The sequence below is a fragment of the Phoenix dactylifera genome, chromosome 14, assembly GCF_009389715.1.
Source record: "Phoenix dactylifera cultivar Barhee BC4 chromosome 14, palm_55x_up_171113_PBpolish2nd_filt_p, whole genome shotgun sequence".
Classification (NCBI taxonomy): domain Eukaryota; kingdom Viridiplantae; phylum Streptophyta; class Magnoliopsida; order Arecales; family Arecaceae; genus Phoenix; species Phoenix dactylifera.
In genome coordinates this window covers 9,776,189-9,792,604 of record NC_052405.1, presented here as the reverse complement: position 1 = coordinate 9,792,604, position 16,416 = coordinate 9,776,189, and the positions used below count along the sequence as shown (strand labels likewise).

The 16,416-nt window shown below is 36.1% G+C and overlaps 1 protein-coding gene across 7 annotated transcripts in view; it reads right to left on the bottom strand.

Moving 5' to 3' along the window:
- The window catches only part of LOC103704755 (general transcription factor 3C polypeptide 3), a 31,878-nt gene that overhangs the window by 12,132 nt on the left and 3,330 nt on the right, over window positions 1–16,416 (bottom strand). For all 7 annotated transcript variants that reach the window (XM_039133598.1, XM_039133597.1, XM_026803708.2 and 4 more), the window contains exons 5-10: window positions 15,626–15,807; window positions 12,806–13,001; window positions 11,753–12,010; window positions 11,251–11,397; window positions 4,941–5,019; window positions 50–163 (exon numbers count right to left, since the gene is read on the bottom strand). In XM_039133598.1, coding sequence (XP_038989526.1) covers window positions 50–163; window positions 4,941–5,019; window positions 11,251–11,397; window positions 11,753–12,010; window positions 12,806–13,001; window positions 15,626–15,807 — 976 coding nt within the window. The remainder of the gene's footprint in view (window positions 1–49; window positions 164–4,940; window positions 5,020–11,250; window positions 11,398–11,752; window positions 12,011–12,805; window positions 13,002–15,625; window positions 15,808–16,416) is intronic.

Genomic DNA, 16,416 nt, shown 5'->3' with positions numbered 1-16,416 from the left:
AAACATTTTAGTAACCAGAGGAAAAACTGATGCCTCAGAATCAAATTACCTGAACTTTTAGGAGGGGAAAGCAAAATAATAGCTTCATCATCTTTTCCTTCCTCAAGAAAAATGGAGGATAGGTTTAAACGGGCATCAATATTATCCTCCATTGCAGATAGAGCTGAAAAACATTATCACATATCAAACTGCAAATTGTTAAGAAACTTCTGAAAAACTTAGCCCCCTTCCAAAAACACACTCAGACAAAAATAATAAATAAATAAATAAAACTAAAAAAATCAATGCATGAATTGTGCAACTGCCGGGCATTAGAAAATTATGAGATTCAGCTATAAGGAATCTCAGTCGAGATGGATTTAAAGGCTTTAAGATTATAGTTAGATCAGGTAGCAAAGCTACAATAAGACAGCATGAATGGTAGAATGACCAAGTCTCGTAAGCCATTTGGAAACTAAAAAAAAATTCAAGATGAATGGATGCAAAAGTTACATGCAAAAATAGCAGCCAAGACTTCGTGCTTGGAGGAACAAAAATAGACAAAGAAGAGCACGTAACAAGATTTATAGATCCAAAGGTGCCCAAAAAAGGTGAAAGGCATATACATAGTGCGAGCATGCGGATGTGCTCATGCACCTCTGCGAGTGAGAGAGTGCAAAGTATTACACCATCTTGCCAAGGTGGCCTCATTCAAGTATTAGCATGTTTACAAGATGACTACATAATGAATTTCAAAGCCTACACAATTCCCTCTTATTGGCTTATAATATTTTGCAACTACTCTCTTGTGACCATTCCCCGCCATAGAAAGTAGTGCAATGCATTAAAGATTTTTCTCACAACCAATTAGAACAGAACTAATTTAACATTTTAACTAAGTCATGATTGAAGGTACGAAAAAGAATAACTTTAACTTCGAACAAAAATTAAAATTGTCATTCACCTTAATGCTATTCTTTATTGGATTACAGTTCACTAAGGATCCTATCCAAGATGACAAGGTAGTGAAGGCTTGGATCATCCAAGTTAATACTAAAAATTCTTCTCTCCCATATATAGTGGATACCATCCACTGTTATATGATAAAACCTTACAGAAACTGCATATATTTTTTTTTTATCCTCCCCTTATCTCATGATAAGGCCCACCGATTTACAAAATCAAGCTGATGAACGGATAAAGTAAATTTAGCTTGGGGATTCAAGTATGCATATCTTCATGCCTATATGACATATATACCACAAGCAAAGTTTCAAGAATCTGTGGGAGAGGGGGCACCCCAGCCATATCATGTCCCGTTCCTATGAAAAACAAGAATTGGGACAAGGGTGGGACCGTAAGATCCTCGATCCCTCTTACACAGGCTCCTGGTCCCATGGAAACACCAGCTGGGACTTTGATCTGAGAAGAAAGCACATCCTCCACCACTCTTCCTCCAGCCATGGTGGCAGCGCTAGTTTGGTTATCCTTGCTCATGACAGCAAGGCCCTTCCCCTCACCCCCCCCCCCCCCCTTCTCCTCTTCTCAATCCCCTCAAATGGGCCTTCAAAGACCATCAATTCTTGCGCACAGCAAAGGCAACGTATGGCATGCCCCCCCCCCCCCAACCCACTCTCTCTCTCTCGGTTCAATCGTTGGGTCTCATTGCTAGATTTGCAAAAGCACATCCCCTCGGTTTAGTAACCTGCTCTTGGTGCTAGGTTCATGAAAGCGTGTCCCCTCAGCCTTCTTTTCTTTTTCTTAGTGGGGCCTCTGCCTCTTTTGAACTGGGACAGGTGCTCACTAATGCTAATGCCCCAGCCAGCACACTTTTTTTTAGGGGGCGGGGGGTGATAGCCAAAGGATAGGAGGGGACAGGATGCAGGGCATCTTGCTCCATGGGGAAACCAAGACTCCCTCGTCCCACAATATTTAAAACCTTGCCATCAAGGACAATACTGAATAATGTATCAAATATCTTGACAAATACAATAAGGAACAATCTCTTTCTCCTAACACAAACTCAACTTGCCCTCTGCTTTGACATCTTTTTTTCACTAAAAATCACCGACAGAAATCCTACACTAGATGATTGACCTCATGAACACTTGAACATCAAATATCAAATTCCACAATCTCCCCACTCGAGAACAACAAGACTACAACCATCATTTACATGGTTCATTGTACCGCCCCGAACCATACGGTTCAAGGCATACCGAGCTGTACCAAGGGTGAACTGGCATGGTTCCACCCCACATTTGAGACATGGGCAAGGAAAAGGGAGAGAGAGAAGGAAAGAGAGGGAAAGAAAGAGAGAGGGAGGGAGAGGGAGAGAGAAGGCGAGAGAAAGGGGGAGAGAGAGAGTGGGAGAGGGAGAGGGATAGGTGTTCGAGCCCCCTCTACTCTAGCCATGGCGTAACGAAAGAGAGGAAAAGAGGAAAGGAGAGAGGAAGGAAGGAAGGCCGAGAGAGGGATAGGGAGAGGGCAATCGCTATCAATTTCACTTAAAAAAATTTCAAAAAAAAAATAAAGGGGACGGAACCCCGTTTTGTTTTGAGACAAGGACTCTGCCGCTGTTATGCCACACCGAAGGAGAGGGGGCTTGCTTGTACGGTTGGCTACAGATCTTACTTGTCTAAAATGGGCAAGAGATATAGATGAAGATACAAATGCGTTATAGTCTCTTGTATCTATATAATGTAAGAATATTTATAACCTAGGAATGAGACCTGCCTCTCAGTCAACATGGACAGGGACATTGAACAGCAAAACTTTGGAAGCAATCGATGTGCAGACATCATTGCAACTTGTTAAAGGTAGCATGCCTCAGACAAAATAAAATAATTACTGAAATTTCGTCATCTGTTATCAAGCGCATGTACAGGACATAAAAGAGAATATGAATTTTAAAACCATATGATATTTTTGAAACATTAGTTTAGATTTCATATAAGAGTTCAACCATCTCATGTTTTAAAGGTACCAGCAATAATGGTCGACAATATAAATGCAAAAATCTGTCCATTAAAAATCAACTTGGTGTAAGTAGAAAATATTCAATTATTATTTCCAGCTATCCAATCTTATCAAGCATAATGTAGAGGCCTCGAACTTCCTAACCACCAGCATTATGAACTAGTGCTAAGTGCTAACCATACTTTTAACACACCAAAAATAAACAAGAAGCTTACACCTAGCATTTAAGGCATGACTCTTATAATTACAATCAATGCTAAATTATTTGTCTTTCAACTAGAGAGAAAAGCTCGATAACAGAGACAAGGAAACATTGTATTTGTTGCTTTATAGGGTATAACAACTATAAAACTTATGCTAATTGTTTTAGATGAATGTTGTTCATATTATATATGTAACCATTCATGCAATATCTCTCACATAGGAAAGTCAAAAGAACTTAACATTTTCTCTTCCCAAGTTTGACCTTAAATGTCAAGAAGCAATTCCCACACCATATTCACAAAACATTGCCTACGATTTTTGATAAAAAAGAGTTTCTATTGGTTCTTGCCAACTAAAGTGTAGAAAGGAAACTTGTATTGCTCAAGTAAGACTACAATTCCCAAAATCAACTAGATCAGCACCAAGGGATGTTTGGCTGTCAAAGTTTACACAAAACCTAGAAGGACTGAGTTCTATTAGTTCCCATATTGAAGCAGATTTATACATGTTTTCAAAAGACTGATAGTTCAAAAAAACTTAATTTTATTACCAAAGGTCCCTCTCCCTTTATTTTTATAAAACATTGTTTTTACAAAACCATGTGTTATGATTATTCATTTTTAAAACAGACAGAAAGCCAAACAACCACCTAAAGTTAGAATTGTGTTCAAAAGCTTGAAGAATGTAAAAAACTAAAGTAATAATGGTAAACTATAATTCTGCTGTTCTTTAAAACAATTTGAAGAGTGATGATGTTTTGTGAAACCCAAAGATTTCCGACAAATGGTAAAGACATGGATTATAGTACTCAATTTGTAAAGCTTCATAATAAAGGAGTGTCTCTCTAAAATGCTTACATGGTGATTATGTCTTCAACTTCCAAGAAGATGTTTTGATATAGTTGGAGGCAGAAGTATGACTGCAATCATGTACATTTCATGTGCACACACAATAGATAACTGACTTAAAAACTAAGCTGTTTACATTCTTAAGTTGTGCTCAAAAGTAGGAATCTGTATTACCAAGGCACTCATGTCCAATACGAAGAATCCACATCGAATATATGTCATATTAATTAGATACTTATCAAATCCCTTGGTTGCAACTTGCAACTTATAGAAAACATTGGAGAGTTGGCTTCTTCCAAAAGTTCAATCAACCCATCATAATGACATTCAAAATGAAATTTTAATTTTTTTTAGAGATTAGTCAAGGATGTAGGTGTTAAAATAACTGTGTGTGGTCTAATATTTCTTATATCCTTTATCAAAGTTGAGAGTTTGGATGTGTACATTAGAGAGCTCAAAATATGGTATCTATTGATGTACAACAAATATATATGTGCGTGTGAGAGAGAAGACGCGCGGGGGGGGGGGGGGGGGGGGTGGGGGGGGGGGGGGGGGGGGTGTTTAATGAATTTCTTTCTTCCCTACTTATCCATGCATCATCATCATTTTTCCTCTTGCCAAACGAGATGCTTGGATACATATTCAAGATTAATTACTGCATTCATGTCCATGCAACAGTATGGCAAATGCTAACAGATATAAATTTATTTCGACATGTTTTTTAGCGAATAAATCTTGATACTTGATAGCAACAAAAGCATAGTTGTTGCTTGAAGACAAGGTAGCGCAACGTTTAATCAAAAGAAAACACGAACATGCAAAATAATTATAATAAGTGAATAAACCATGTGAGTTACAATAGAACATATTTCCAGCAATCACCCTGTCTGATTTTCTAATAATGCTCTAACAGAGAAAGATCTTAAGAACCTTTGTAGAAGAATGGAATAGCTTTTCCTCTTTCCTTCAGGGCTATGTAACATTGAGCAATTTTAAGATGCAAACCACCCTGCAGATTTAAGGAATTGGAGAAATATTCAATAATAAACTTTACAGAAGAGCAAATAAATTAAACCATGAAGAAGGATATGGCTGAGAAATAATAGCAACATTGAGATAATTTTTGTGTAAAAGCATTTAACCTACTTCACATTCAACACTCAGGGAAAAAACAAAGATATCCATGCCACACTAACTGACAAAAGTTATGTCCTAAAAACCACTTTACACATATTCTAATTAAGAAAATTCTAAATTTCACTATCTGATACTTCTTGTACTATGATTTTTGCTATAAATTTTTGCTGACATAGTACAAAAAAAGACAAAAGCTGCTCTGTGAAAAGAAATAAGGACCACAACAATGTAGAATTAAAACTTCACTCTTACAAGGCCAAATAAAAACTGAATGAATACAACTATTACAATAAAAGCAGTGCATGGTAAACCAAGTAAATTTTAGTATAACAAAAATAAAACAAAGTGGCAAAAAAAACAAGCATTAAGAAGGAAAAGCGCACCCTAAGCTTTGAATTTTTGAAAGAAGCAGATAATTGGGGGCAAACTAAATTCATATAGGGGGAGGGGTAAAAGAGAGGTTCAAAGAATACAAAACAACACAAACAAGTTAACAGGGAGACTTGCCGGCAGCATTTGTCGGAAGTGAACTTAAGGCGAACATATATGCATCTGAGTTATAAAGCATATTTAAGAAAAAGAAGATACATCTTTTTAGAAGTGAAAAATAAATTCAAGGAGTAAGCAGAATATATTATGCCTAATAAAACATGACTATATAGATAACTTCACAATCCAAAAGAAACCTTATATCTCCTATGCAATATGAAGGTTTAGTCAATACACTAGTTGATCCAATAAATTTTATTAGATTGCCCTAAAGAGAATAATGAGGTATTAAGGTTACAATATCCCATGGATTATTCTATGAAGGGCACCCAACTATATTATTGTCTCTCTGCAACAAAAGAGGCCAAAGAAATTTGTGGATACACACACACACACACACACGATCTAGGAGGCGCTATAGTTTCTTAGAGGTCTACCAAATAGACTTTGAACTCTAGATCCACTAGGGAGGAAGAGTTCATTGCTCTTGGCCTTAAAGGTGAGGAAGCTCATCTGTGGTTATCGACTGGCTATGAGGGACGGATCGATTTGGGGATGGTCACCCTCTCATTCGGGAGACTCGTAGGGTGGCGCGGGTGATGGGCGATGTCCAGATAGGACACGTGTTCAGGAAGGCGAACAGGGCTGCAAACTGGGTCGCCTCTTTTGTTGCCCGGCATTCCAGGGATTTTTGTTGGACGTCTGTAGCAGACGTTCATCCTGATTTGCAACTTTTACTTTCCTGCGATTTAGCAGGTTGTACCCACGTTAGAGTTATATGAGATGAGTAGCCGCTTTTACCAAAAAAAAGGTGAGGAGGCAGATTGACTCAGCAGCCACTTCCAGACTTTCCTCTGTGGAGCAAGGCAGTCCTTGCCATTCCTATCAATTGTAATCAAAAAGCAGTCATTGCTAAGGCTAAGCATAAAAAATGTAATACATATCCAGATATATACATCTGAGGCAAAATAGAGTAAAGGAATTATGGAAAAATGGAATGATTGCTTTGAACATGTCAAATCAAAAAATAAGATGGCTAATCCTCTATCTAATGGTATACCAAGAAGACTAATAGAAATTGGGGAGAATGCGGTTGAAGCCTACAATGTAAAGCACCTTCAGTGTCAATCCTACCTTATGACTGGGTATAACAAGAAAAGGTTCAAAATGTAAGAACAAGTTGATGAGCGATTTGGAAAAGCATACGTATACAAGAGAAGAATTAGCTTTAGCACTTGCCTATGATGAATCAATGCTAACTTGCAATATGAAGAGGCAAGACATTAAGCTCTGAATGAGTTCATAACTATTATGTAGGGATTGCAGGATGCCTTGAAAGGACTCACCTATACAGATATGGAAGGGGGTTGCTTCCTAGGGGAATTTAGGCTGTTTCATAGATCACCAATAAGTCTGAGATAGGCACAAAGGCTTTAATGTGCAAACATGTTCCCTGTGATCTGTAGTGTATATTGAATTTGTAATTTTGGTCCAATGCTCAAGACATTGGTCGGTTTTGCCTTGTATTAACTGCCACATGTACACTAGGTAAAGATTCAAGTTATGAAAAGAACTGATGCACAATTTGTTTTTCCTGATCGTAAAACTTTGATGCTGAATTTTATATTATTACTTAGTTTTATTGAATATATTTACATTATTTAAGTTTTTACTTTATTGCAAATTTGAATTTTTAGGGGAATGTTAGTGATTTAGTGTTTCTATCCAAGGTAAATTCAATTTTATGTGAATTAAAATTCCCTCCACTAGCTAGTTCCTCCTTTGATACCTTATAAGACTTGCTTGTGTAGGTGCCACATCAAGACTCACACCCTTTTATTTTTTTAAGGAGTACCAAACTTAGTAGCAAGCAGCAAGTTAGACTGCTGCAGGTGACTTGCAGACAGGCACTCGCAGGCATTTGGTTTCACACAAGCCACTTCAGCTGCAGGCAATTGAGTTGCAACTAGCTACTTTTGACCCTTTTGTTGCAAAAGGGTTCACAGCCACATTTGATTGCACATAAGTTGTAGCCATTAGGTGCAACTTGTCCTGGAACTAACTCATGGCATCCTTGCAATCATACTTCCCAGTAATCTCATCCTCTTTGAGCATGCCTATAATATAATAATATAGTACTGTGTAATAGTATTGTTTTATTATATGATATCATGATACTATCATGTATTCATAATTGAATATAAAATAATGATAAATGGTATATTTTGCTATTGTTTTATTATATTAGTATATAATGGAACAATTATGGCACTACATAATTTACAATATTATTCTATATTTTTTGCTGAAAAAGATATTATTCTATATTCACATAATATAACAATTAGTATAAAAATAGGAGTATAGATACTATTATTACGCCACCATAATCTGTAAAGCACTATAATGTTATACAATGACCATTATGTAAAATTATGCAATGTCATTATCAGCAATCCTATGATAGTATTAGTATAATATTATACCAAAATTACAATTGTACCATTATCGTTATACTATAAGAATCAATATACCATATTATAAAATGCTTAATAAGTTATTAACATATTTTATCACATTATCATGCCACTAATATCATTACACTTGGAAATTATATAAATATTCCTATGAAATTTTATTATTTTATATATATATTCCTTGTACAAAAAATATAACATATTGATATTATTATACTAATAAGGTGTTACATTATTATAGAAATAGTAAAAACTATATCTGTAACCATCTGGCCTTTTCCCAACTATCTTGGAATCGGCTTTATGGATCTTCATTCACCAGGTATTTATAGGAATACATGGTGAATTAGCATAAATATTGCCGACCCCATAGAGAAAATGCTGGATGGTTAAGGTTATGCTTATTGCATACTACAGTAGTCTAGCATATATAATTAGGCATATCAACATATTATATTAATACGTATCATATAATAGCATAATAAATACAATAGTACTATATAAAAATATTATTGCAACATAAAATTGTATAAAATAATTAATAATAATAAGATAATTTCTATATGATATTATATTCACTATTCCTAAAGGAGGTAACCCTACTTAGCTACACTTGCAATTGTTACTTACAATTGCCTAAACATAACAGTATTTCTTGCAATTGTAATTGCAAGCAAACCAAAGACAATTACAGATAGAATTGCAGTATTTCTACTTGCAACTGCAAGTACTATAGTGGGCAAGTGGAATTGAATTGCAAGGAACCAAATAGCCTCTTAAAATTTGTGATATTCATGCAATTGTAAGGAATATGAACCATGGCCTAGGATTTGGGTGATGACTTAAAGATGGGGTTTTTGCATGCTAATGTTCTTGCATTGAGTAGACACTATGTCATTATGACACAGCCTTTTTTGCCTTATGAATTCTTTTTATGTATATGTAAAAAGATAAAATTTATTTATTGTTGTATCCCCATTTGGTACACCTTATTATTTTAAAAGATTTGTAGTATTGGTAATACCGTTGTTTGTGTAACCATTTACCATGTCCACCTCCATGCTTCATAAATAGCACATAATAGTTTCCCTTGGTCTCAGCGGCGCCCCACAATCAGAGTATTTAAAAGTGTCTTTGCACATTTAGAACTTCCCCCCGACACTACCATGAACATTGTTACTCGACATTTCATTTTCATCTGCTATTATGTCTCTGACTAAAAAATAAATTGCTTTTTGCTATCCCATGGCCAATAATTTATTAATTGCCCCTTCATCCCTGATAACCACATTTACTTTGCAGATCACATGTTGTATTTTCCTTAAATCACTATTTTGAATCCCTTAACCTACTAAACAGTCCTAAATATTAAATTAACAGACCATCTGTAAATAAGCTACACAAAAAGCCCCCATCTTGAATATCACCAAACTAATCTGTATTGTGCAAAGGAAGCAAAAGTTAAATCCCCATACAAGTACTAACTCTCGAGGCACTCTCCACAAGCACTTACTCTTCCACTCAGCACTCTTGTATCAACAATTCTGGTTGATTATCAGAAGGAAATAGTAACATATTAAGAAAATTCCTTTAAAAATAATATTGTAAATAAATTTCCTAAAAAAATCTATTTTTTTCTTTAAAAGAAATTTTGTCACTTAGGGTCAACTATACTTGTAATTACTTTAAAAAAAAGAAATAATTAGGTGTTAAAGAGCAAAACACATAATCAATCAGGTGATGTATTTAGTGCCAAAAACAAGTGTGGTCGAAAGGCAACAAGCATGATTCAACATAAATTTTGGGTTTTCCAGAATATTTCCAAAACATAGACCAAAATTGTTGTAGATGAATAAACGGATGAAATACAACACAGAAATGCATCAACAGCTCAATAATTCGAGACTGATATTAGCAGCTTTGTGATCAAGATAATGAACTAAGATTTCCAACACTAAATGGAAGACCATCACTAGACTGTTAATTTACCACTTGACCCTAAAGCTTAAGCTGACAGAGAATGGGTCAACAATGTAAATCACGTTTAACAGCTCCACCCGCATGCGGCCTCAACCATTCACATGGAGGATAACCAACTTGAGACAGATGCAAGTCAAGATAACATGCAAGAATCGGGATAACAAACAACTGGGATAGTTAAATAAATAACCGGAATGGATGGGATCTGAACTCATGCCCTCCAACAATCTGAGCTTTGATATCATGTTAAGTCGCCACTTTAACCCTAAAAGCTGAAATTGACAGGGAATGAGTAGTTAATAACATATATCAGGCTTACAATTGGCAATTGGCAGAAAAGATTGGCAGGACCATTTTCCGCATGAGGAGGTACAACCAATGCAATAATACAGAATGAGTCAAATTTGAAATGGTATGGAAAATGGTTTATCACTAATCCTGACTTTGCATAAATAGAGTCAGAAATTATGAACAAACTTGAAGCATCATATGGGGAATTGTCCTTAAGAAAAATTTTAAAAGGAATGTCCTGCATCAACCCATCTCCACATGTCATTGCTTCTGCCTGTATTCATGTTTACCTATGTGTGAAAGATTTTTCTGTTTTGTGGTACACCCTATGATTACTACTTTCCTAAAGAGAAATCTCTACTGAAACAAGATTCCATAAACATAAGAGAATGTAATAATTCGATCATCAAATAGTATCAAAAAGAAAATCACTAACAACTAAAAGAGGCCCAGTGCACGAGGTTCCCGCCATTACGGGGTCTGGGGAGGTTAAGATGCATGCAGCCTTACCCCTACCTATGGAGAGGCTATCTCCATGTTTCGAACCTATGACATGAAGGTCACAACTGAGCAACCTTGAACCCGTGACATGAAGGTCACAACGGAGCAAACCTACCATTGCACCAAAGCTCGCCCTCTAGCGACAACTACAAAGTACAAATTCAAAATTCCTTTGAAGACCATTCTTTTTTAAAAAATGCAACCAAAGTGTGAATGTATATGCATATGTACATATATGTACATAGTGTGCATATATACACTTCCCCTTTTAAATGCAACCAAAGTGCGTATATGTGTACATATACATGCATTCTTCCATTCATAGGTACATAAATGTCTGTACAAAACATCAGAGGTTACCTTACATTGCCATGACCTGCAATTCCCTCCAGCATAAGGTAAAACTTCAATGCATAATCATATCTCTTAAGATCTGCAAGCGAGTCAGCCACTTCAGTAATCAAGTCTCCTTTGTCTGCAGCATGCTCCATTTGCATGTCCTGAAGGAGAACCTGCAACAAAATGGAGGACTTGGGATAAACAATGTTAAAAGAAAAAGGAGAACTAGGCATGATAAAGAAATATTGCTTATATTCACTGTGAAATGATGTCAAATATGAATTTCTGCAGAAAACAGACGATATCTAATACACATGTTTTACATTTATAATGTTCAGCAATGTGAATGCAAAATTGCAAATCTATTATGTAATCAAATTATAGTTAGCAAGTAGAGGCAGCCAAGTATTGGATCATCTTGGCAGCAAACAAGAAGCGCAGATGATTGAAAAAGTAGAAATTTATTTCGTGCAAGGACTTATTAACTAGCAAACAAACATGTTGCAAAATGAAAGGATGACAGCACACCTCAGCATGTTCCATGTTTCCAAGATGAGCATGGCAGATTACTTCCTTTGTTTTTAGATGTAACGGCAATCCCTTTTCCAAACAATATGCTGTGTGTGCATGCTCAATCTGCCTAAGTGCCTTGTTATGTGAATTATTCTCCATGTACAAAGAAATCAGCAGGTTAACAGCACCCAGATCAGTTTCAGACGCATGACCATTGACACAGTCCTCCAGAATACTGATAGCCCTTTGAACTTGACCACACTTTCTGTACATCTGAAAAATGACAGAAAAAATTCAGAAATCAAGATTCAGAATTAAACCTACCTCAACAAATTACTTAGAATGCTGCTCCAAAATCACTTGTCCAATTTTTAAATCCACAAATTATACAAAATGCTTGCAAATAGTATTGATCTGCAGGCAGCACAGTATCTGCTGAAGGTAAACACATGCATGAAGAGTCAAATACATAAGAGACTCATGTACATCAAATGACAAAATGAAGACCTGTACAAACAAGAAGAATACAGTCAGATGCCCAAAAGTTCCCACTGTCAACATCTGGCATTTATAAGACAATGATAATAATGAACTTCGACCAATGGAGGGATGAGGTTTCAGGGCTATGCACCTGCATCAGAAAAACTGGATTGAAGAATTCATAAAATCATTGCATCACACTTCAATACCGTAATAATTGTATAACCCCCAACTCTTAGATATCAAATAGGAGAGATGCCAAGAGATCCGAAAACAAAACTACAATATAATACAGGTCTGTTCTGACTATTTCAAAATCAAGGTTATTCTTGAATTGTTAAAAGAAACATCCTTGTCAAATAAGTGAAAACACAATGGGTAGATTCAGCCTCATGTGACCCAGCTTCAGTTCTCAGAAAAAACAAAATTCATCAATAATGGAAGCAAATGGTGCAGTGCACCAACATGAGATTCATGTGGTTATATAGATTCAAAATTCAAGCTTATAAAATTACTTAAAACTGTGATCAAAATTAAGTTATCTGGTTTTCAAAAGTCTAAATGGACATATACTGAAAGAAGTACAACCTTTGCAGCCATCTTGCATGCCTCGATACTGGCAGGATAGATTGCAACTATCTGAGCATATGATTCAGCAGCTTTCTGGTACTCCCCAAGTTCAACATGTAGTAATGCGCGGTCAAATCTCAGGCCTACATCTTTTGGATCAGCAGTTATTGCCTTTGAAAGGCAATATCTAACCTGACCAATATTTTTCTGTTCACTGCATTAAAGAAAGTAAAAACTAGTTAGAGGTAATCCAACCAGTCTGACATTACCCGAATGAGTCATAATTTGGAAAATACAAAATTTAAAATGCAGAAATTATTCTATAGTCGAGAGTAAGGTCCGCCGTACAGGTACCGATCGGCGTATCGGTACCGGTCAGCGTACCGGTGGCGGCCGAACCGGTACGTAACGGTCTGTATTGGTCCCATATCGGTTCTCCAACGATAAGCTATCGGTACCAGATTCCACGCTGATTCGGTACCGGTCCCAAGCCGGACCGGTACGGCAGACTATGGTCGAGACCAAATGAGATGAGAGTGTCTAAATAGTGGACATATAAGTATAACTACCGGATAATATTTCTCAACTCACTACAACACCTGACGGGAATTGTAATGCAGAACATCAACAAAATAATTAAGTAGTAACAAAGAAATTTCTGATCTAGCGGGCGCTACTGCCCATATTTGATATGCAGAGAAGATAGAAAGACATCTAAATAAGCGAGTGGGCATACCCAATTATAGATGATCATCGGGTGGCAATACATGCAATTATTGCAGAGCATGGAAACATGGTAGTTAAGGAGGTGCAGACTTGGTATATTTTTATGCAAAGCCAAGGATATTGATATTTACTACTGGTCGCAATGAAGTGCTGTTCATGGTGTGTCCCATACTACAACATATGATCAAATAAATCTAGAGGTGATTATTTTTCCACCTCTAAAAAAATAATGTTATGTTGTTTCCAGCTAAAGTTCATAAAATTGGTTAATGTTGCTACCACACATACAGCATATGTGCATATGTGCCTCCATCCCATCCTAGTAAATGTTCAACAATATCATAGCTTTAAACAGAGTCCCAAGCCCCGTACTACTAATATAGGTGATAAGCAAATTATCTAGTTATCAGAATCCGTAACTTACAAAAAATACGCCCTGCAATCTCAAAACTAGTAAGGGCCAAGGGTGGACAAAGAAATTAGAAGGTGAAATACTTGCAATAAATAGGCTGAGAACCACATACTAGGGTACACTTTACTTAAAAAAAGAGACCACAGGCTGCAGTTTTTCGAAAATGACCAGGCAAGTTCTATATCTTGGGCCAAGAGCAACTATAGAACTTGAAGGTTATGAAGGCAGCACAAGGAATTGAAAAAATGCCCATATTTGGAAAAGGCATATCACTTGTATTGCTGAGAGAGTGAGCTGAAAGGTGAATAAATCAAATATGGTCAGAGAGTCAAATTTTCTATGTGATACCATTCTGAGCATCAGAATTTGCTTCAAATGTGTATTATATAGTCATTAAAATAGACCAATGAACCCCAATTTAGATGACAAAACAACAGCGAGTATAATGCAAAAGCACCCATTGACATCCCTTCAGTTTTCATAATGAGTCATTACATAGGTAATTGCAATATTGAGGTTCAAAAATGAGTAAGTCAACAACAATTAAAAGCAGAAAGTGTTAGTTGAAGTAACGAGGGAAAGAGTTTAAAGAAAATAGAAATTCAGTATGGAAGAAGATTTCCACGGTGGAATAGTGACTAGTTCCCTCACATAATCATATATAACTAGTAATAACCAACTAGATCAGTCAATATGGTTCAAGGTGTTAAATTTATTTGATCATTACACAGTCACAAGGGATAACCAGAACCATAACCATCAAGCCTAGTCCTAACTATTTGCTCTTGGCTATGCAAAACCTCATTCTGCAAGAAATTATTATTTTGGGCTACCTCTAGTACTATTTCAAGCTTCCTCACATCCTTTACCACAATTGACAACTTTCATCCATGTTATTTTAGGTATTACTCTCCTCTTTTTCTATATTTTAACAAAAGATTGAAGCACTCCTTAGTGGAGCCCACCAGATCTTCATGTTATATGCCTATACCATCTTAATCAATTCTCTATCACTTTATCATAAACATGAGCAAGTCCAACAACTCTTTTAGTATAGTGATTTCTCACGCTATCCTAACTAGTTTAACGACGCCGATCTCAACATTCCATTTCTTCTATATTTAACTTGGCCTCTGAACCTCTATTTATCATCCAACATTCCAAGTCATACAACAGTGCTGCCCTTCTGGTCATTCTACAAATCTTTCATTTGGATCAGCGAGATAATATGTTGACCACACAACACCCTAAAAGCACCTCTTTGCTTCATCTAACCACCTCTTATTCACTTACGTCTCTTCATTTATCTCTTTGGTACTTTTTGGTAATAGATCCTAGTTAAAAAAAATCATTCACTAGAGACGTCATTGTAAAACAGAAGCCAATTACAGAAACCTTTTTTTTTTGAAAAAAAAAGGGACATAATAGCCTCACAGTAAAGACGCCAATCAGTAAATCAAAAGCCAAGTAGGGAGGAAAGAGATTTTCATGCCATGTATGAATTAAAATTGAAATTTAAAATGAACAAAATTCAGTTGATTGAGTTTAGTTTAAACGGTAATGGTTTAAGTCTCTGATAGTAATATAACTAGTAAGATGAAAGAAAAACTATGAACTGGGGGGAAAAATCTAGAAAAAAGATTTGGAAATGCTTCCATTGACCTGAAATTGCAAGGGATAAGATCATAAAGAGAGCTCACATTGACCAGGCTACAAGCTTTTTCCACAGAGATGGGTCCTTGGGTGTCAAATGTGCAGCAATCATGTGAAAGTTTAAAGCTTTTTTCTTGTCACCTTTAGCGTCATAGATTAGACCAAGTACATAGTATGCATCAGGCAAATTTGGTGCAAGCCTGACAACCTCTTCCAGTAAAGGAATCGCCTGTATTCAAATATCAAAAATGAACATCAAACACAGATTCTTTTATTGTGACATAATGGACAAATATGTTGTTGCAAAACTACATAGATTATCCATATAATAATCCTTGATGCAACAAGCCATGCACTATTTTACTTTGGTTCCATTCCGGAAGTAAATAATTTACAACTTACAGAAGGAATAACCATGGAGAATTCTTCAAGGCCATAAAAGTAAAGTAAAGAAAAGAAAAGGAATCATTAAACTATTTGAAAATGGTCATTACATTCATATAAAATAAATTCGCCATCAATAATCAATGATTTCCGAACAGACTTATTCCTACACCTTATCTGGGTTATCCAGGTCCAGTCCCCATGAAAGGATTTTATTTTGAAAGGCTGAAAAGAAATAATTCATGAACATGTTAAGGTTATAGTGGAAACTACTTCATCAATGCCTCTAGGATCCATTAGAATTGAAGTGCAACCACCGACATTATTTTCATGTGTATGCAATTGATAGAGATTGAGAAATAAGATAATGGATCTAGAATATCGTCATACTCATTGGCAGCCACCTAGTTGACTAAGAAATGATAGATAAGGAAGTTGTTTAGTCCATTATTTT